The sequence below is a fragment of the Bos javanicus genome, chromosome 7, assembly GCF_032452875.1.
Source record: "Bos javanicus breed banteng chromosome 7, ARS-OSU_banteng_1.0, whole genome shotgun sequence".
Lineage (NCBI taxonomy): Eukaryota > Metazoa > Chordata > Mammalia > Artiodactyla > Bovidae > Bos > Bos javanicus.
In genome coordinates, this window is record NC_083874.1 from 60,935,709 (window position 1) to 60,956,142 (window position 20,434).

At 51.7% G+C, this 20,434-nt stretch overlaps 1 protein-coding gene across 1 annotated transcript in view; it reads right to left on the bottom strand.

The window, feature by feature from the left end:
- CSF1R (colony stimulating factor 1 receptor) overlaps positions 1-19,671 on the bottom strand; it is a 31,614-nt gene extending 11,943 nt beyond the window's left edge. Inside the window, exons 1-10 of the mRNA XM_061424014.1 lie at positions 19,388-19,671; positions 14,305-14,562; positions 13,587-13,871; positions 11,415-11,551; positions 10,594-10,753; positions 6,089-6,275; positions 3,253-3,368; positions 3,000-3,120; positions 2,737-2,924; positions 1,032-1,147 (exon numbers count right to left, since the gene is read on the bottom strand). Of these exons, the coding sequence (XP_061279998.1) occupies positions 1,032-1,147; positions 2,737-2,924; positions 3,000-3,120; positions 3,253-3,368; positions 6,089-6,275; positions 10,594-10,753; positions 11,415-11,551; positions 13,587-13,871; positions 14,305-14,562; positions 19,388-19,436 (1,617 nt within the window). The 5' untranslated portion in view covers positions 19,437-19,671. The remainder of the gene's footprint in view (positions 1-1,031; positions 1,148-2,736; positions 2,925-2,999; positions 3,121-3,252; positions 3,369-6,088; positions 6,276-10,593; positions 10,754-11,414; positions 11,552-13,586; positions 13,872-14,304; positions 14,563-19,387) is intronic.
- Between the last annotated feature and the right edge of the window lie 763 nt (positions 19,672-20,434).

Below are 20,434 nucleotides of genomic sequence, written 5' to 3' on the forward strand. Positions count from 1 at the left end.
GGTAAATGAGAGGATACAGGTAACACATGTCATAAAAATGCCCCTAAAATCACTGCTCAATCACCGATTGAGCACTCAAAAGTGACAGGCAGGGTACTAAACATCAAAGTGCAATTAACAGCAGACTTGATTCGTAATAATATTAAATAATGAAGAGGAGGGGCTTCCCAGGTGGTGCTAGTGGTAAAGAACTTGCCTGCCACTGGAGGAGACATAAGAGACCTGGGTCAGATCCCTAGGTGGGGAAGATCCCCTGGAGGAGGGCATGGCAACCCACTCCAGTCTTCTTGCCTGGAGAATCCCATGGACAGAGGAGCCTGGCGGGCTACAGTCCATAGGGTCGCAGAGTCAGATACAACTGAAGCAACTTAGCACGCACAGTGAAAATGATGGGGACTTCCTTGCAGTCCAGTGGATAAGAATCCACCTTCCAATGCAGGGGATGTGGGTTCGATCCCTAGATGGGGAACTAAGATCCCACACGGCACCGAGCAACTAAGTGGGCATATGAAAGTGTGAATAAGCCCATGCACCTCAACTAGAGAAGCCTATGGGTATCCAAAGAGCTGGTGTGCCACAGCTAAGACCTGAAACAGCCAAATAAATATTTTTAAAAAATAATGAAGAGGATGATGATGATCAGGCCTTCCCTCCACTAACTCACCTGCCACCTGACAGAGACACAGGCCTGGCCCCTGGGGCCCCTCTTGTGCCCCTGGAAGCCCCAGCTGGGAGAGGATCCCACCTTCACCCTCTCCCGACTCCCCACGGCTCTCCTGGCAGCATCTTTCCTCTGTAATCCACGCCCTCACTTTCATGGTAGCAGCCATTTCCTGCACGAGACAGCGAAGCCTACGAGAGCAGAACCCCATCGGCTTGAGTCTTGACTCACACAGCCACTCACACTGACATACAGCAGGCACCCACTGGAGAGCTCTCATCGTGAATGGCCGGCCACCGGGTGAGCGGTTGTGCCGGGTGGACCCTCGAGGCCCGGTGGTGCTGCCCCGCCCCGCCCCGCCCCGGCTCACCTGCTTGTACTTGTAGAAGAGCAGCAGCAGCAGCAGCAGCAGCAAGGCCATGATGGACATGCAGGCCACCAGCACCGGTGTGAAGAGGGGCTCATCTCGGGGCTGCATGGAGGCTCCTGCATGGAGGGGCGGACAGGGCCGTGAGCTGGCCCAAGGGGCCTTTGAGACCCCGGGCCCCACTGGAACAGGCCTGTGGCCTGGAACACGGGAGGTGCCCCTGAAATTCTTGTTGATTGAACAAAGTATCCTCTCAGTAGGAAGCCTGCAGACCCTCCCCTAGCCAGGGGCAGGGAGGACCCCCCTCCAGCCCTGCTCACGCCCAGCTCTAAACCCTGCCCAGACTCCCAGCCTCTGCAGCCAGGGGAGCCCCTCAGATCACGCAACCTACCCCCTGCCTGTGTAAGAAGCCTCTGGGGCTCAGCCACGACTTGAACCCTCCCCCAATGTGGAGGCTCATTACCTATACCTCTGGCCAGCTCGGACAGAGAGACCTTCTGGACTGAAATCTGCCTCCCCAGGAGGTCCCTGTAGCATCCCTGAGTGCCCTCTGGGACCACACAGCCCTCCGAGAGTCTGAAAGCCAGGCTCATGGACCCAGGTCTCCTCTTCCCACATCAGTAGCCCCAGTTCCCTTGATGCGTTGGGAAGGACCTAATTTCCACCCCCTGGCCAGATCAGCAGCATGAACCTGAGACTCAGCCTCACTTCTACCTCTTATGAGGTGTGAGAGCAAGCCTGTGACTTCTCCCAAAGCCTCAGGTTCATCACGCCCCAAGAGGGAAGGCAGGCTGCACGAAAGCAACTTCCTGGGGTTGGGTGAGTGTACTGAAATAGTGTCTGCAAGGGGCTTGGCACAATGCCTGGCACAGTGTAAGCCTTCAGCAACATGTTGGCTTTCTTATTTGTAATATAGGACCACCAGCTTGGGACACAGCCGCCAGGGCAGCGCATGTGGAACTGGGACTCCAAGGCTAGGGCACCAGGAGCCCCTTGGAGCCAGGCGGAGGCCCCATTCTGTCCTCTCTGGGCCTGGCACACAGTGGGTGCCGAACCTGCTTTTCAGAGGACCGAGGGTGCTGTGGCCCTGTACAGTCTTGGGCCTCTCAGAATCAGAGAACTCACCCACATGCAGCCTTTGTGCAATGCAGAGAGGGATGAGTCTTCCTCCAGACAATGCTGCAGTGGCAGTTGCCCCCCACCCCCACCGCACAGCGCCCTGGGTGGAAAGGACTGTCTCTGATGGAAGGGAGTCTGGGAAGGATGGGAAAGGCCGGAGTGGCTGGCCCTCGGTTGGGGGCAGGGCCTGTGTTCATTAGTCGCCTGTCCCTGTCACTCTAAGCCCGGGGGAGGCCCTGCTCCCCTGTGAGTCTCAAATGCACACTTGTGAACTAATGAGTCAGCTCAAGCGCAGGAATAAGGGCAGAGGGGCCAGATTAGGCTGCCGCTGCTTCAGGCTGCTTTCTGTCTAGATCTCTGCTTCCCCTCTGCCCTTCTCCCCCTACTACTTCCAGCCCTCTGGGTTCTAGACTGCCCATCTTGCTGCCTTTGGTCACAAGGGGCCTAGAGTCACACATGGAGAGCTAGACTCGGTATGGCTGGGATCCGCTCGGCACTGAAACTCTGGCCCTTGGCTCCCAGGAGTGGCTGGGGATAGTTCCCTGGGCGCCCCTCCTGTCGCAGCCTGGAGCAGGGATCCAAGGCTCACCTACGGAGATGGGCCCCAAGGCCCCGGAGGTGTTCCCCATGCTGTTCTGGGCCCTGCACTCGTACGTCCTGTTGTGTTCCAAGGTCCCAGGGGTCAGCAGGCTCTGGACGGTCACTTTGTGGAAGGGCTCCTGGCGCAGGACATCAGGGTTCGGCTCCTCCAGGACCAGCACGTGGGTCTTATCACATCTGGGAAGCACAGAATGTGGCCAGAGCTTTGGGGTGCCCAGCCCCTGAGCCCAGGTGAGGAGGGAAGTCACTTACCTGTTGGTGTGGCTGCTGCACTGCACCCACGTCACATTGGGCTGGGGGTACCCGGAGGCTTCACAGAGCAGGGCTTTAGAGCCATTGGAGAGGGTCCACATGACTTCTACTTCCGGGGGGTCTGAGGTAGAGAGGGTCTGAGTCTCCTCGCCTGACCGCCCACCCTGAGCCTTCTCTGCCCCAGCCCAACCTCCCCCAGCTGGTCTATCTCAGCCGCCCCAGGGACCCTGTGTCCCCAAGCCCTTCTACTCACATAGGAGGGTGAGTTCAAAGGTCAGGGTGTCCTCGCCTCTGGCATTTCTAGCCTGGAAGGAGTAGAGGCCGGCCTCGGAGGGCTTCAGGCGAGGCAGGGTGAGCTTGGAGGTGTATCTGTGTGGGAGGAGCAGGCCGTCTGGGGTGAGGACAGAGGGTTCCGAAAACCACCTTAGAGGGGGTGGTTTTATTTTTGGTTGGGGGTCTGGGGCACGAAGGCCTTGGCTGAGCCAGGTACCCAGCCTGGGTCCACTGAGACATGGAAAAACCACCAACCCGATTTCCTGAATTGCCTCTCTCATCCGCAAAGCACTTTGGTTCTGAGCTTTAGTGGAGGCAGTGTCTATACAGTGCCAGTGCGGGGAGAAGCCTCACAAGCCTCACTGAATGGATCTACTTTCACCACCATCACTGGGCTAAACAGTCCTCACTGAAAACACCAGTACCTGGTCAGCTTCTATCCCCAAAGCGCCAGCCCTGCCAGGAGGGGCTTTGAGAGGGAAGGGAGGCAGGATGCAGCCAGGGGGCTCCAGTCCTAGGATTGCCATTTCCCAGCTGTGTGACCTTACGCAAGGATACTTAACTTTCTGTCCCTTTGCTTGTTTTTCTGTGAGCGTGAGGGATCTGTATTCAGAGAGCCTAACTCATTGCAGACACTTGCCCCTTCATTGGAAAATACCTGCAGCCATTACTAGACTAAAACCCATGGTATTTACTCAGCCAGTTCGTTGGTATATAGAACCCCTCTACATGTGTCAATTCTTGAGATAACTAATACCTGCTTCTTAAACTGAAAGAATTTAACTTTTTGCATGAGTCCAAATCACCATGATGAACACACCTATCACACGGGCTCAGTTTGGTGCCCTGTGCTGAAAGGCCCCAGATTACCGAGTTCAAGGGCACCTCTCTGGTTCTTTTCCACAGGGTCCCTATTGCTTACAGACCCCTGAAACATATCCATGGATCAGCCCCCTTCCTGGTGTCTGCAGACTCCAGTTCAGAACTTCTCTTTTAGATGAGAGGAAGCTAGAAATCCTGGCTGGAAAGGACAAGAAAGGAACTAGAAGAAGAAGATGAGGACAAAGGAACATCTTTGTTGATTCTGTTGATCAACAAACAAGAATCCAGGAATCAAAGAGGTTTGGGCTTCCAGAGCTAGAAAGAGAACTCCAGAGAGTTTGGGAGTTGGAAGATGTCTGAGGATTATCTACCAGAGAGATGGCAACAGATCTCCTCTTATGAGCCAATTATGATGGAAATGTAGCCTCAAGACTATATTGAGAAGGACTCTGAGGCTGTATTTAGACATCACACGAAATGGTTCTTAACTGAATTAGGGCTGTTCATCACAGTTGTGGGAGAAGATGTGATTGCATGTGATCCACATTTCTGCTGTCTTTAATGGACCTGTACTCTCTCATTCAAATGGTAGAGGAATAGATAAAGAAGATGTGGTATGTATATACAATGGAATATTACTTAGCCATAAAAGGGAATGAAGTTGGGTAATTTTTAGAGATGTGGCTGGACCTAGAGACCGTCATAGAGAGTGAAGTTAGTCAGAAAGAGAAAAATAAGTATTGTATATTAACACATACATGTTATATCTGAAAAAATTGGTATAGATGATCTTATTTATAAAGCAGAAATAGAGACATAGAGAACAAACGTGGATATCAATGGGGGAAAAGGGAGATGGGATGAAAGGGGAGATTGGGATTGACATATATACATTATTGATACTATGTATAAAATAGGTAATTAATGAGAGCTACTGTATAGCACAGGGAACTCTACTCAATCCTCTGTGGTCATGACCTGTATGGGAAAGAAGTCCAAAAAAGAGGGGATATGTGTATACGTACAGATGATTCGCTTTGCTGCGTGTAGAAACTAACACAGCACTGTGAAGCAGCTATGGAGGGAGTGTGCCCACACTCAGCTGTGTCTGCCTCTGTGACCCCGGGGACTGTAGCCCGCCAGGTTCCTCTGCCCATAGGATTTTCCAGGTAAGAATACTGGAGTGGGTTGCTGTTTCCTTACTCCAGGAAAAATTTTAGAAGTAGAACAGGGTAGAGAAGTGATTATTTTCACACTTGTTATCTGTGTTCCTCCTTAGGGAAAAAACTCTCTTGTTTAGAAACTGCCTGGTTAGGTCACTTTGGGCAGGAAAGTAAGACCCTGAGGAGAGAGTCCACAGGAGACAAAAAGACATTTCTAAAATGCTCTGCATGTAGAGTACACAGGACTCTGGGAGTGGAGGGTGGGGGCGTGCACAGGCAGACAGACCTTCATAAGAAGAGTTTTGATCCAGTGGAGAAGAGTAGCTGGTGAGAAATTCTCAGGGGTGGATGGCCACAGGTTTCTAAAGAACTTTTGATGTATCTGTGACTGAGAGATATTAATTCCCTCTAGTCCCCCAAACCTGTGTGTGTGGCTCTAGATACCTCGTGCAATTGCCATCAGGAGTGTGACTCTGAGTGGAAATCATGGGGATGGCCTTCTGCATTTGGATTAGTCACAAAAGAGTAGAATGAATAAGCTCAGGAGACCTTGGGTGACCGTCAGAATGCACACACCCAAGAAAGGATAGAATTCTTGAGGATGTCATTTAATTTCCCAAGGATACAGCACAAAGGGTACGCTAATTTCATCTACATCTCAAACACAGATGACTGATGTTGAGGCTCTACATAGTCAAGAACACTGAGCCCTAGAAATGGGAAAGGGCTCACCCCCTAGTCAAGGTTGAGACAGGACCCAAGTGTGCTGACTCTCTTAAAGCGTCCTCTGTCTGGCTGTGGGCCATGCAGATGGGAGCTACTGGGTGGTACCTGTATGTGTTGTTCATGGTTTCAAAGTTGAGCTTGGGCTGGGAACCAAAGAAGGGACCCTCATAGGTCCAGTTGAAACTTTGCAGGCTTGGGTAGGCCTCCACCTTGACTCTGAGTTCAAGCTTTTCACCCACGGCCACCTCTTGGAGGAGGTTCTGCTCAGAGGTTAAGTTCAAGTAGGCACTGTCTGGGAAGCAGAATGCACAGAAATCTGGAATGAGTGGGAAGATGTCCGTCTGTGTGTTCATTTGGTGATCCACCTGTGGAGCCAGTCTTTCAGCTGGGCCCTCCCTGAGTAGCTAGCATGTGCCAGTCACACAGACCCGACCTGTAGCCAAAACGTGCCCTCTCTCATCTTTTTCCCACCACTCCCACCCCTCTCAAAAGCTCAGGGCTTTAAACTCTTATCTCCAATTTCCTGAAAGAACCTGGGCAAATTCCTATCTTCCTTGGCACCTCTACCTCTTTTTTTATGTAATAAAGAGATTAATAGAATATATCTATCTTGTTATAACTGTATAAAATGTTTTCTAGCAGCTAAAAATGTCCCCCTTTCTGGTAGTAGTTTATATTTCCCCTTTTTCTGGTAGAAGTTTAATCAATGCAACTTCCATATCCAGTTCTAAAGTGGGCATGTGACCCAGGCCAACCAATCAGGGTGATCTGTGCCCTTTGGATCGTGATTGGTTGCGGGTAGGAATGAGTGAGTCCATGGCACTCATTCCTATGGTTTCTGTTGGAACTGGAGGAAAAGAGAAGTTTTCATTCCACTGGGGTTTCCAAGCTTGGTGCTGCCCCACAAGAAAAATATAGAGCCAAGGGTTGGAAAACAATAGTTTCTTGTCCACATCTGAATATTAAAATCCAACTGTCCCAGAAGCTCATAACCATGTTTTGTTTTGCTTTAGCTATAAGGCCAATAAAATCCTCTTTTGGTGAGGTCTGTTTGAGTTGATTTCTGCTACCTACACCTGAATTCTCCAGTATTCTTGCCTGGAGAATCCCATGGACTGAGAAGCCTGGTAGGCTACAGTCCACGGGGTCGAAAAGAGTTGGACACGACTGAGCGACTTCACTTTCACTTTATGCCCATCTAGCCATGGCCCCTCTTCCTACTCACATGTGCACACACAGACACACACACAATTCTCCACCCATCTTGGTGTTCTCATATCCTCAGAACACCCCACAGTAGTTCCAACCTGGGCTCTTTGCTCAAGTCATTTCCTCCACCAGGAACCCCATATTCTTCCTTTCTTCTATTTAGATCCTTCTCATTCTCTAAGACTCCCCCATCAGGGAGACTCCATCCATCACTCCAGGGTAAAGGAGTGCTCCCTCCTCTGGATTCGTTTTGCTTTTTTAAAAACTGAGGTATAGTTGATATATATTTGATAAGTTTCAGCTATCCAACATAGTGATTCACAATTTTTAAAAGTTATATTCCATTTAAAGTTGTTAATAATGATTAACTATGTTCCCTGTGTTGTATAACACATCCTGTAGCTTATTGATTTTATACATAAAAGTTTCTACCTCTTAATCCCCTGCTGCTATATGGCCCCCCACCTTCCCTCTCCCCACTGGTAACCCCTAGTTTGTTCTCTGTGAGTCAGCCTCTTTTTTGTGATATTCATTAGTTTGTGGTATTTTAAATTTTTAAATTTATTTATATTTAAAGGATCTTTTCCCCAAGTTTTACTTATTTTAAGTTTTTGGCTGCATCCTGCAGCGTGTGGGATCTTAGTTCCCCAACCAAAGATTGAGCCCACAGCCCCTGCATTGGAAGGTGAAATCTTAACCACTGGACCAGAAGGGAAGTCCCTTTGTGGTATTTTTAAGATTCCACATATAAGCAATATCGTATAGTACTTGTCTTTCTCTGTCTGATTTATTTCACTTAGCAGGATACCAGCTGCGGCCCTTTGAGACTGTACAGTCATTAGGCACCACATCTACACTGCTTCGGGCTTCCCTGGTGGCTCAGTTGGTAAAGAATCTGCCAGCAGTACAGGAGACCCAGGTTCAATTCCTGGGTTTGGAAGACCCCCTGGAGAAGGAAATGGCAACCCACTCCAGTATTCTTGCCTAGAGAATCCCATGGACAGAGGAGCCTGGCAGGCTACAGTCCACGGGGTCGCAAGAGTCGGACAGGACTTAGCGATTAAACCACCACCACCACTACACTTCTTCATGCACCTGGTCCTCCCTTTAGGTAGCTGTCTTCTCTCTCCAGGCTTGTGAGCTTTGAGGGCAAGGCTGTTTTTCTTCTCTCTTTCTCCCTTAGCCAGCCAGCCAGCCATTCATTCATCCAAACTCCAACCACCTCCCATCACCTCCACCGTATCCCTCCCTAATCAAGCCACCATCACCTCTGGCTCAAACTAGTAGCAGGAGTTTCCTAACAGTTTCCTGGCTTCTACCTTCATCTCCCAATAGACAGTCCTCAACAAAGCACCAGAAAGCCATATTACATCTTGCTGCCCTCGAGTCAGATCATGTCACTCCTTTGCTCAAACCCTCCAATGGTATCCCCTCTCAAGAAGAAAAGCCCAGGTCTCTCGCTGGCCTCCCGGGACCTTCTCCTTCACCTCTGATGTCATCATGTACTACACTTGCTCTCAAGCTCCACCCAGCTACACTGGCTGACTTACTCCTTGCATGTGGTGAGCTTGGACCCACCTTAAAAACACTGCTTGCCCTCTGTCTGCAGCTCTCTTCTCCAAGATTCTACATGGCTTGGTCCTTCACCAACTTCGAGTCTTTGCTCAAATGTCAGTTTCCCAGTAATCTTCCTTGATGATCACCCGATTTTAAGCTGAAAACCCTATCCAATTGTCTTGTTCATAATTTATTTTGCTTATTGCTTGTCTTCTCCCAACTAGAATACAAATTCCATGTGGGCAGGACATTTTCTCTCTCATTTGTAACTGGATCCCCCGCATTAAAAAGGATCTAGCGGGAAGAGTGAAGGAAAACAACATCCGTTGACTGACTACTGTAGGTCTGCACTACAAAATGGATAGAATTAGAATCCATAACTGGGAGACAGTTTACTGTTCTCTCCGGCTTTAGCCCTCAGAGCTGCTGGCACAGGATGGGCCCACAACAGAGCTTAGGTGCTCCTGCAAGCCTGTTGTATTACTTGTTCTGTGAGGGTAATGATTCTTAGGCTCGCCCTCCCGCCTCCCCTCAGGCTCCCAGCTTAATACATGAGGTGTGGCCAAGCTGGAAGCACTCTGAACCTGTCCCTACTCTGAAGAAGCTGCCCTCTGCTCCGGATTCTCAGCCCAGTGACTGTCACTGCCTCCTCCCCAATCACTCTGGTCATCTTGGCTCCTTTCTGCTTTGTCCCAGCAGCCATTGTCCCGCCTAGATTGTTTTGGATAACAGACTCTCCGGGGTCCCCACCATAATCCAGCACCCTTCGCCATCTCTGGCCTGGAACACCACGTTAACTGCCCTGATGGGCCTCCAGCCTCGAGTCTCCTATCCAATCCACATGACACAGGGCAGAGCTTTCTCAAATGACATCTCCTCAGGCACACTGAGGGTTTAGTCTGTGCCAGGCCCTGCCCTAGTTAGTTCAGATATATTCAATGAATTCTCAGAGCAAACCTATGAGACAGTTACTGTTAGGATCCCTATTTTGCAGATGGGGAAAGAGTTTAAGCAACCTACCTACATCATTGGTGGAGGTAGGCTGGAATGTGGCTTAGGACCGCGGGCTCCTGGCCACCACTCCTGCATCCTCTCTGCCATCTGATCCCATCACTCTCCTCTTAAGACCTTTGACCCCCGCCCACCAGAGATGATGCAAGCTACCCATTCAACTTGCTCTCGGATACTACCCTCCGCCCCGCTTTCCTATGACCACCCCCCGCCACCCCTTCGTGTGCCTGCTGTCGTCGGTTTCTCTGGATGCCTCAGATGCTCGTTCTCTTTGCCTTTGAGCCTTGCATATGCTGTTCCCTCTGCTGAAGTGCTGTTCCCCTTCCTTCCCCTCCCCTCTGCCTGACTAACCCACCTCCATTCTTCTGGTCCCAGCTTAGAGTCCATTTAGTCCAAGCCTTTGTTGGGGAGTCCCCCTTGGTGTTCTCAGGACACCTCAGGCTTCTTGCATGCCCACCCAGGGTGCCTGCTGTCTATTCACATGCCCATGTGATGTGAGTCCCAGGCATGCAGGAATGAATGAATGAGTGAACAGCAAAGTCCAGGAGGGACCTACTGGACATCAATCCCAAAACACAACAAAATGATGCTGGAATGAGATGCAGCCGTGCACTGTGGGACCTCCAAGGTGGGAGAGAGGGAGGACTCTGAGAATCAATCAGAGGGCTGACACAGACATGGCTCCTTAGCCAGGCTGAGAAAAGGGGGGATTCTGGTGAGCTATTCCAACAGTGTCTACTCCTTTTTTTAACATCAGCTCCCTCTTTCTCAATCCCCATATGCACCCCCTCTCCCCAGGATCTGTGCTGACCCTCCACCACCCCGATGCTCACCTACCACCCGGAAGACCATGGAGGTAGTGTGGATGCCCCGGGCATTGGTGGCCACACAGGTGTAGTTGCCAGCATCTTGGAAGCCTACATGATCGAGTTCGAGGGTCAGGACTTTTTGATAACGGTTGTCACGGAAGTCGGATTGTTGAGAGATTGCGAGCTGCATCCAGAAGGAACAGAAATGGTATACAGAGGTCATTTAGGAATTAGAAAGAGCTGGGTTCTAATTCTCAGCCTTTAAGGATTACTATGTGCTTTTCCTTGGGCAGGGACTGAATTGTGAGCCTCAGTTTCTTCATCTGCAAATTGGGACTGACACTGGCCCATGCTTCTAGGGTTGTAGTGAAGAGTAAGTGAGATGGAGAATGCAAATGGCATAGGGCTATGCCTGGCATGCAGAAGGCATGGGGAGGAAGTATGTTCTTAGAAGTGGCCTACTGCCATTTCCTCCTGAGAAAACTCCCTCTTCCTCTCTCTAGAGTTTTTCAGAAATAATTCTTACATTCATGGGCCTCAGAGGTGGCCTTGGAACCTCTTGCAAAGTCAGAATTGAGCTGACATGTGCCTCTTGTCTACAGGCTAGGGCAAAGGTCATGGGTCAAGGGGGTGGAATCCTGCCTCCTCCCTCTCCCATCACAATGTGCAGATGCAGGAGCCTGAGACTTGCTTCTGCATCATCTACTGACCAGCAGTGAGACCTTGGGTGAGTTATTCCCCTCTCTGGTCCTGAGCTATGCCCTCAGCTCCCAGTGCCAGCTTGAGGTGGGGCCTGGAGTGCCAGGAGGACAGGCAGGACCCCAGCCCCTCCCCCAGGTACTGACTTTTGTGTCTCCACGTTGAAGGAAGACGTCAAAGTTGACATCAACGTCACTGGCTGAGCACACGATCTTGGCAGTCTCCCCTTGAATCCGCACCAGCTCTTCAGGTTCCAATGTCAAGGTCGGCGGTCCTGGGATGACTGAGATCAGGGGAAGGCACCCATGAGCACCTAGGCCAGAGCTGCCACTCTGCTTTCTGCCATGGGCCCAGGCTCCCTTCCCAAAACCTGGGGGGCAGCCATGGCACCTCAGTTTTCTCCACAACAAATCCCATCTCCTAAATGGACCTTGAAGAGTCCCCTTGGCTCCATCACCAGCGCCTCTCCCCAGTCACACCCTTCCCCTCTGCTCTGGACTCCTGCAGCCACCTGGAAGGCCTCCCTGCTTCCTCACAGCAGCCAACTGTGAGGCCAACAGCAGCCAACGTCAGCTCCCTACAAGGAAGACTGGATCATGCGCCTCTCTTGTGCTAACATTCAGCGGCTTCTCATCACTCAGACTAAAAGCTGCAGTCCCTCGTACCTCCCCAGACCCTGCTCCCAACCTGTATGCACTTGCCACCCCTCACCGCTCTGCAGCCACGTGGCCCCTCCCACCCAAAGACGTGCCCTTGCCCTTCCCTTTGGGAATGCCTGATCCATGCAACAACCACACTTTGACTGGTTGTTCTCATCCTTCACATCTTCAGCTCAAACATTCCTCAGAGGGGCCTCCTGTCACAGGTTAGCTGAATTAGCTTCGGGCTTCCCAGGTGGCACTAGTGGAAAAGAACCCACTTGCCAATACAGGAGACGTAAGAGACTTGGGTTCGACCCCTGGGTCGGGAAGATCCCCTGGAGGAGGGCGTGGCAACCCGCTCTAGTATTCTTGCCTGGGGACTCCCATGGATTCCCCTACCCATATCTCTTCAGCTTGGTTTCTTGTTCATCACATTTATTTGCTTTCTCTCATCTGTCACCACCAGTAAATGCAGGTGGTATCCCTAGTGTGGTATGCCTAGTTTAGGCACAGCTAACCCAGTGCCTAAAACATGGCGATAGTGGTTTAATCGCTCAGTCGTGTCCGACTCTTGCGACTCCATGGCCTGTAGCCTGGCAGGCTCCTCTGTCCATGGGACTCTCCAGGCAAGAATACTGGAGTGGGTTGCCATTTCCTTCTTCAGGGGATCTTCTTGACCTAGGAATCGAACCCAGGTCTCCTGCACTGCAGGCAGATTCTTTACCAACTGAGCTATGAGGGAAGCCCTAGCCTATGAATTAACATCTCTGGCTGTGGCTGTTGTTGAAAGATAACCTAACTCCGTTTTACAGGGTCAGATGCTAAGGAGTGCACTCATGTCACAGAGTCATGGTGAAACGAGGGCCCTGGGATCCCTCTGCAAGGTGGGCTGTAGGGAAAGGTCCTGCCTGACTCCTCTGCACACAGAGTGGGTTCCCTTGGTTTCCTGGACAGGTTTCGTGGGCTCAGGGCACAGGCCCTTGGGCCAGCCCTGCCACTCTGACCCTGGCCTCATTACACGTGCTTGCTTCCTGTCTTAGGCTCAGATTCTGATCCTGCTGACTCACACCAGTCCTCCCAGAAACCAGAATCCATCTACCAGCCCAGCAGAAACAAGGGGGGAGCAGACAGAAGAGAGACTTCAACACCACTGATGCTGATGCCGAGGCGTCCCATGCACCTGCCATCATGACACCCCATGGCGTTGCTCACGGTTTCCCCTCTCTTCTGTGTTCAGCACCCAGCACCTGGTGCGCCCCAAGTAGGAATCCATGTCTGAAGGGGTGGGAGAGCTTTGGGCCCTCCTTCCATTCCTGGAACATCTGAAGCCTGTTCCCAGCTCACGACTGTGGACCTGCTGTTTCCACCTTCTCATAAGGCACATTTCCACTCAAATAAAATGTCACTCTCTCCACGAGCTCCCCACGCCCACACATTCTATTCCACCACCCAGTTCAATGCTTTTCATAGCCTATTTCATGACCTGAGACTACCTTGCCAGTTGAGTTATCAGCATACATGTGGTCTGCCTCCCAGCACCTCACACCTCATGGTCTTGCTTCAGCAGGTGCCCCATGGATGACGCAGGCACGACTGGAAGGAAGAGGTGAAACGAAGCACCCACCCTTACTTCCCCTCCGCCAGGCACCAGCTCTCAGGTCGTCCCTGTCCACGCACCTTTCTGAACTTTAAGCCGGATGCTGAGGGACTTCACCACCCTGCCAGCCACCCGAACGCTGCACTCGTAGTCCTGGCTCTCAATGAACTTGGCCTTGTGGATGGTGAAGCCATACCAGGGCGAGAAGGAATAGCTGGTTTGGCGCAAGACAGACCGGCCGCGCACCCGCACCAGCGAGACGCCCGCCTCCAGTGCTGGGTCAGTGAGCAGACAGGGCAGCAGCGCGTCCTGACCCTCCAACACCGTCACTTCCTCGGCCAGGACCCTCCAGGGCCGAGCAGGGTCTGGGGAGCATGGAGATACAGGGTTACAAAGGCCCCCCCTCCGCCAGGCTAACCGACCGGTCCCTGGACATTGGTGATGGAGAAGCTCAGAGATGCTGTTCATTTGCCTGAGGTCACATAATACCAGGGAAGCTCAGCTGATGCTTGGGGGCTCTGGGGCAGGTCCAGCCCCACTATTTAATGCTGTGTGATCTTGGGCAAATGACTCAGCCTCTCTGAGCATCTGGAAAATGGGCAGAAACAAGAACCTTCTCGCAGGGCTGTTGTGAGGAATGAAATTAGAAGCACTGCCACAGGTCCTTGTTCGTGGCAGGTTCTCAGTAAATGTGGAGTTGGCTTATTATGATGGCTCAGGTCAGGGCCCAGCCCTCTTGGCCGTTCTTGGTGGGCCTTGCTGGGCTAGTCCTCTTGGGAGGGGGCTCATAGTCCTCACCTTTGACGTAGAGGTGGATAGTAGCAGTGCCCGCCAGGGGGTCTCCAGGCTCAGTGCAGCGGTACGTTCCCGTGTGTAGGAAGGTGGCATTGTTCGTGGTGAGGATGCTTCTGGGGGCGTCAGAGTCCAGAGTCCAGTAGGGGGAAACGGGGCCATCCCACTCCACGCTGCCATTGCTCATACATCGCAAGGTCACCGCTGTGCCTGGCTCCACCACCAGCTCAGGGCCACTGGGCTCTATCACTGGGACCCCCTGACCTGGTGATGGGAAGTGGCAGATAGAAGTGAGGGCTGAGGTGCCATCCCGCTGGCTGTACCCTGCCTCTGAGCTGGGGGCTCTCTGGCAGGCTGCTGCTGGTTCTGGGGTTCAGCTACAACTGCAGGACCAACTCAAACACGCCCCTGCCCCTCTCCGGTCACTCACTTCAGGCCCTGCCCCAAACCTTCTGTGATGCACTGACACCTCTGATGTCTCTGAGAGAAGGGGACTGAGGGCTTTCTTGGCCTCCCACCCAGCCACTGTCCCGTGGGGGCTACCGCAGCCTCTGGCCTCAGTCTTCCTGGCCATGACTGCGTCATTCTCCCCAGGAGTGGACTCCTTCAGCCTGATGTAATAAATGGGCTGCATTCCTGCTACGAAGTCCAGCACCTAGCTCAAAGAAGGGGCTTCAAACAAGCAAAAGTGAAAGTCGCTCAGGCGTGTCTGACTCTCTGCAACCCCATAGACTGTAGCCCACCAGGCTCCTCTGTCCTTGGAAGAAAGAAATGAATAGAACGTTCGTGGCAAAGTGTTCTGAATTAATTCACACGAGGAAGAAGAAAAAGGGGCTTCCCTGATGGTCCAGTGGTTAAGACTCTGAGCTTCCACTGCAGAGGGCACGGGTTTGACCTCTCCACGTGCCACACGATATGGCCAAAAACAAATAAAAATGCATATACCTTTAAAAAATATTTTAAAGAAATAAAAGAAGAAGAAAAGGGGTATGGGATCTTGGCATGGCAGAGTTCGAGTCTTCTGCTGTGCCTTCTCTCATCACTGGACATCTGGTCTGTAGCACAGTGGGGAGGTTCAGAGGCTCTGTGCCTCAGTTTCCCCATATAAAATGGGGACCAAAATTGTACCCATTTATTGGGATGTCAGGAGATTTAAATGCACAGAAAGCTTTAGAACATCACCTGTCACCAAATATAAATAATTCAGCAAAGGTTAGCCATTCTATTTACTATCTAGTCTACCCCCAGAAGCCCACCCTAACATCCCAGCACTGCTGCGTTTACTAGGGACAATCTCTTTTAAGGAAAATTTTCTTGAAGGAGAAAAGAGAACTTGAAACTCAGGCCCTCCGGGAAGAAGGCCCGTTGCCTCTGCAGTGTCAGCATTTTTCCAGGGCCTAAAATAGGGGTAAAGGAGGGAAGTGAGAGCTGATTCAAGGACTTGGAGGGGCTGCCAGGCGCCCTCCAGCCTGTGCAGGCGGAAACACATTGCTGGTACCCGGCCTAGCCCCCATTTCCGCTCAGCCTGCAGTCCTTCTCCCAGGGAGGCTCTCACTTCTGCTTCCTGGCCACTGTCCCCTTTAGGGGAAAGACCCCCTCACCCCCTGAAACAGGCAGTACCACCTGCTGGGCACTGGCATATCCCAGGCTGCAGGACCCGGCTCTGCCACTGAGCTACTAGGTACCCCCCTACTGAGTCTAATCTGTCTGTCCCAGCGATGGGACCATGGACATCCCAACCCTGAAGGAACCAGGCAAATTCAGGGACTCTTCATCATCTTGCACAAAAGCTTCTTCTTAAAAAAAAAAAGTGTATTTATTTATTTGGCTGCATCATGTCTTAGTTTCAGCACGTGAGATCTTTTGTTGCAGCATAAGTGCTCTGAAGCTGCAGTGTGTGGGCTTAGCCGCCACTTGGCATGTGGGACCTTAGTTCCCCGATCAGGGATTGAACCCATGTCCCCTGCATTGGAAGGTGGATTCCTAACCACTGGACCACCAGGGAAGTACTGCACAAAATCTTCTTAAATGGGTCTTTCCATTCCACTGCACCCTGCCCTCACTACAAACCCCAGAATCAGAAAGATCCTGTCAAATTATTTCAGGATGACTTAATTTATGTTTTGATTTTGTACACATCAGAGATGTGCAGGCTTCTGATCTGCATAAAGGATGGAGTGACCAGAGGAATACTGCGGAAGCCGACACCTGGGGGTTGTAGCCAGGTTTCCCTGTGCTGCTGACCCCCAGGGAAAGGGGCAAGCATCATTTTTGGCAGGCTGCTGGCAAGTCCCAACAGAGCAGGTGCTAGCCTATTACTGCTGCAGCCATGCAGGGCATCGGGGTTGGGGTGGGGGACTGGAGGGAAGAGCTTGATTGTGGACTCATGTCAGCCAGTCGTCGCTCAGCCATGTTTGACTTTTTGCGATCCCATGGACTCTAGCCCACCAGGCTCCCCTGTCCATGGGATTCTTCAGGCAAGAATACTGGAATGGGTTGCCACTTCCTCCTCCAGGGGACCTTCCTGACCCAGAGATGGAGCCCGAGTCTCTTCCATCTCCTGCATTGGCAGGAGGATTCTTTACCACTGTGCTATGCCAACCTGGGTCCAAAACTTGGCTCTACCCTGCTAACTAAGTAGGCTGCTTAACCTCTGACTCTCAGGATACTCTTTCAATGAGAACAATCCGAATTTCCACCTCTGAGAGGTCCTGGGAGGATTCAAGGAGGTGATAAACAACCTCTGGCTGAGTCAGCTCTCCTGTCCCGTGTTATTGCTTCATCTACTACTCTTCCTAACCTCCTCTCTGATCCTGACACTCTGACAGCTGAAGTGCTAACTTTTAAAGGTCACAGCCTATGCCTGTAGCATCCCACAGTCTCAGATTCTGTGACTCTGTATTTCGCTTCTGCCCCTGCTGGGTCTCACGGCGCCTTCTCCCTCACCCACCCCTACCCTGTCCTCTAACTCCAGGCTCAGCCTCCTGGAAGTGTAGTCAGAGAGGCATTATCTTATTTTGTCCTGTCGTCTCAAGTATTCATGCAGGACAGGGCTGACACCCTCAGCTTCCGCTCCAGCTGCCCACTGCTGGCTTGACAGGAGGGAAGAAAAAGCTTGCTCAGGCCTTTACTCCCTGGGTGGGGGCTGGACCCCTTCTGCCCCTTCACCCCACCATCTCATCTCCCCAAACCTTCTCACCCCCTCCCACTTGCTTGGGAGACATCCCTCATCATCAGCTCCCAGGGTGTGCCCCCACACCCCCACCTCTCCCCCAACACATACATACATACATACACACACAAACATATACACACACAAAAAATAGACAAACATACACACACATACACACACATACACAAATATATACACCCATACACATGCAAAAAATAGACATACACACACAGAGACACAAACATACACACATGCGCACACATACACACACACACACACAGCATGCCAAGGTTTGGGGCACAGCCTCCTCCTTGGCCCTGAGTCTTAGTGAGTCTCTTCTGGTCTCTAGGGTGCAGTGATTCTGTCCCCCAACTTCCTCACAACTGCCCCTCATTCATCACTGGTCTACTGAAAAAGTAGGCTTCCAGCCTGCAGTCCCCATTTCTTCTTTCCTTTGAGGCGAGATGCTGGACAGCCCCTCCATCCCCCATCAGTCTCCCACAGGCATTTTCTGGGCAGGAGGATAGGACAAAAGAGTGAAATAAAACCCACAAAGCTTTCTAGGATGAGGGGAATAGTGTGTATCTTAATTGAGATGGTGGGGACACAAGCATATATACTTGTCAAATCTCATCACAGGTACACTTAAGAATCAATGCTTTCTACTACACATAAATTCATCTCAACAAAAGAGAACAGACTTGCAAGCCCAGTGGAACTGACTGGGCCCAAAAAAGCCCTTCAGTGGGCCATCTCGTCCTCAGGGACCAGACGCACCTATTCCTCAGGCTCTTGCAGCCACAGGACTGTGGGAAGGCCGGAGATGCTGCTGCCTTCCTACTCCACCCACAGTCCCCATCCTTCCCCAGCGTTCCTCCAAATATGCAGCAAAATTTAGGGGCTTCCCTGGTGATCCAATGGTGAAGACTGCACACTCCCAGTGCAGGGGGCATGGGTTTGATCCCTTATGCCGCATGGAGTGGCCAAAAGAACTTAACATGTGTTTGTTGGGCTGACTGTAGATACGAGTCCAGCACCCAGCCCCAGTTAGGGACCCTCCTAGCAGGAGATCCTGCATCACTGATGCTGTCAGAGGGATGGAATTCGGGTGGGGTCTGCTCCACAGCTCTCTGTCCTGAGGCCCCGCAGCCTGTGTCTGTGATTTCAGCCTAGCAGACCCTCGCTGTCCTCCCCTGAGACAAGCTGCTAGCCCTGTACTCTCTCGTCCCAAATTTACCTCTCCTGAGCCCTTGGCCAGAGAGGCTAACCTCTTACCTCTCCTTCTGACCTCTTGCCCAAGCCACCCAAGGAAGGACCACTGCCTCTTCAGGCCCCTCCAAGTCACATCCTGCCTCATTTGCCTCGTGAGTCCCACACAGGCAGTGCCAGCGGAGCCACGAGGGGCTCTCAGGGCCTCTCTGCTCAGCGTAGGTCTGGACCAGTGGGACTGGCATCTCCTAGGAATTCGCTAGTCATGAAGAATCTCAGATCACCCCTGAGACTGATAGAGTCAGAGTCTGCACTGTAACAAGATCCCTGGGGTATCTGTGTGCACAGTGGGGTTTGAGGAGCATTTTGTCTGCTCCATCAGCCCCCAAAACATGCTGTTGACCGTTCAATAGGCACTAAAGAGTCCCGAGGGCATAGGGATGTGTTCAGGACACACGGACAGTCACCATCTGAGCTGGGCCAGATCCACAGCCCTGGCCAGGCTGGTCCCACCTAGTTCATACCCGCTTTCCCTCCACTGCCTTTCTGGAGCAGACACCCACACACCCGCAGTCCAGGGTTGGGGAGATGAAAACGCAGAGTGGAGACCCTAGTGACGGGCAGAGGTTTAGAGAATCCTTCCCTTGGAACCCTGTCACAACCCTGTCCCCACCCCCTGACCCCCCAAAGCTCTGGTTCTGCTCTTACCATGCCAAGCTGTGACCACCAGCAGGATCAGCAGGGTCCGTGGGCCCATGGCTTCAGCAGGAAAGCGGCAGGCTGACGCAGGGCTTGCGGCGGGGCAGAGAACCGGATTCTCGGACACCAGCCCTGACGGGACCAGACCCACTGGACATGTATTCCTCTCCACTAGCACTGGCTGTTTGTCTTGTTTTCCTCTTCCTCCTTCTCCTTGGGCTGATCCCCCTCTTCCTCTTTTAGCTAGGCAAGGCAACCACAGAGTTTGGAAATCTTGGTTAAAAAATAAATAAATAAAGACATGCCCCCCAGGGGGCGGGGTTGGAGTAAGGGTAGGACTGCTAAGTTCAGAGCCCTTCCGAAGCCACCTCTAAGGGGCCCTAGGAGAAGAGACATGCCCAGTATTAGGCAGTTGATTGTACATATGGGGGGGCTCCAGAGCAGCAGGGGGCTCTTGCTAAGTGGAAAAGGAAGTTAGGTTGGTCTGGACAAGCCTGATAACAGATAGTATCAAGAAGCTTCCATTTACAGGACACTCACCAGCCAAACCTTTACATACCACTGTCCCCTTTTGTTCCCATAAAAATTTTATACAGTAGGTACTGTTATCATTCCCATTTTACAACGTGAAAATTGAGGTTCAGGTTCAGAGAGCTCAAACACTGTAAACTTGCCCAAGGTCTCATAGCTACCAAATGGAGGTGGAATTTGGATCTAGGCAACCTGAAGAGGATAAGATTGAATAGTATCATTGACTCAATGGATATAAATTTGAGCAAACTTCGGGAGGTAGTAAAGGACAGGAAAGCATGGCATGCTGCAGCCCATGAGGTCCCAAAGAGTGGACATGACTTAGCAACTGAACAACAGCAACCACCTGGCTATAGAACTGCCTTTTTCTGGACTAATTAAGTTTGTTTACTTTTACAAAGGGTTAAACTGTGCTGCTGTAGTCTAAGAAAATTAGCATCCCTCTGCCGCCTTTCCTGCATGCAACTGCATTTACCACTTTTAGTTGATTCTTTCAGTGTTTTTATTTCTATTCAAATGGTTATA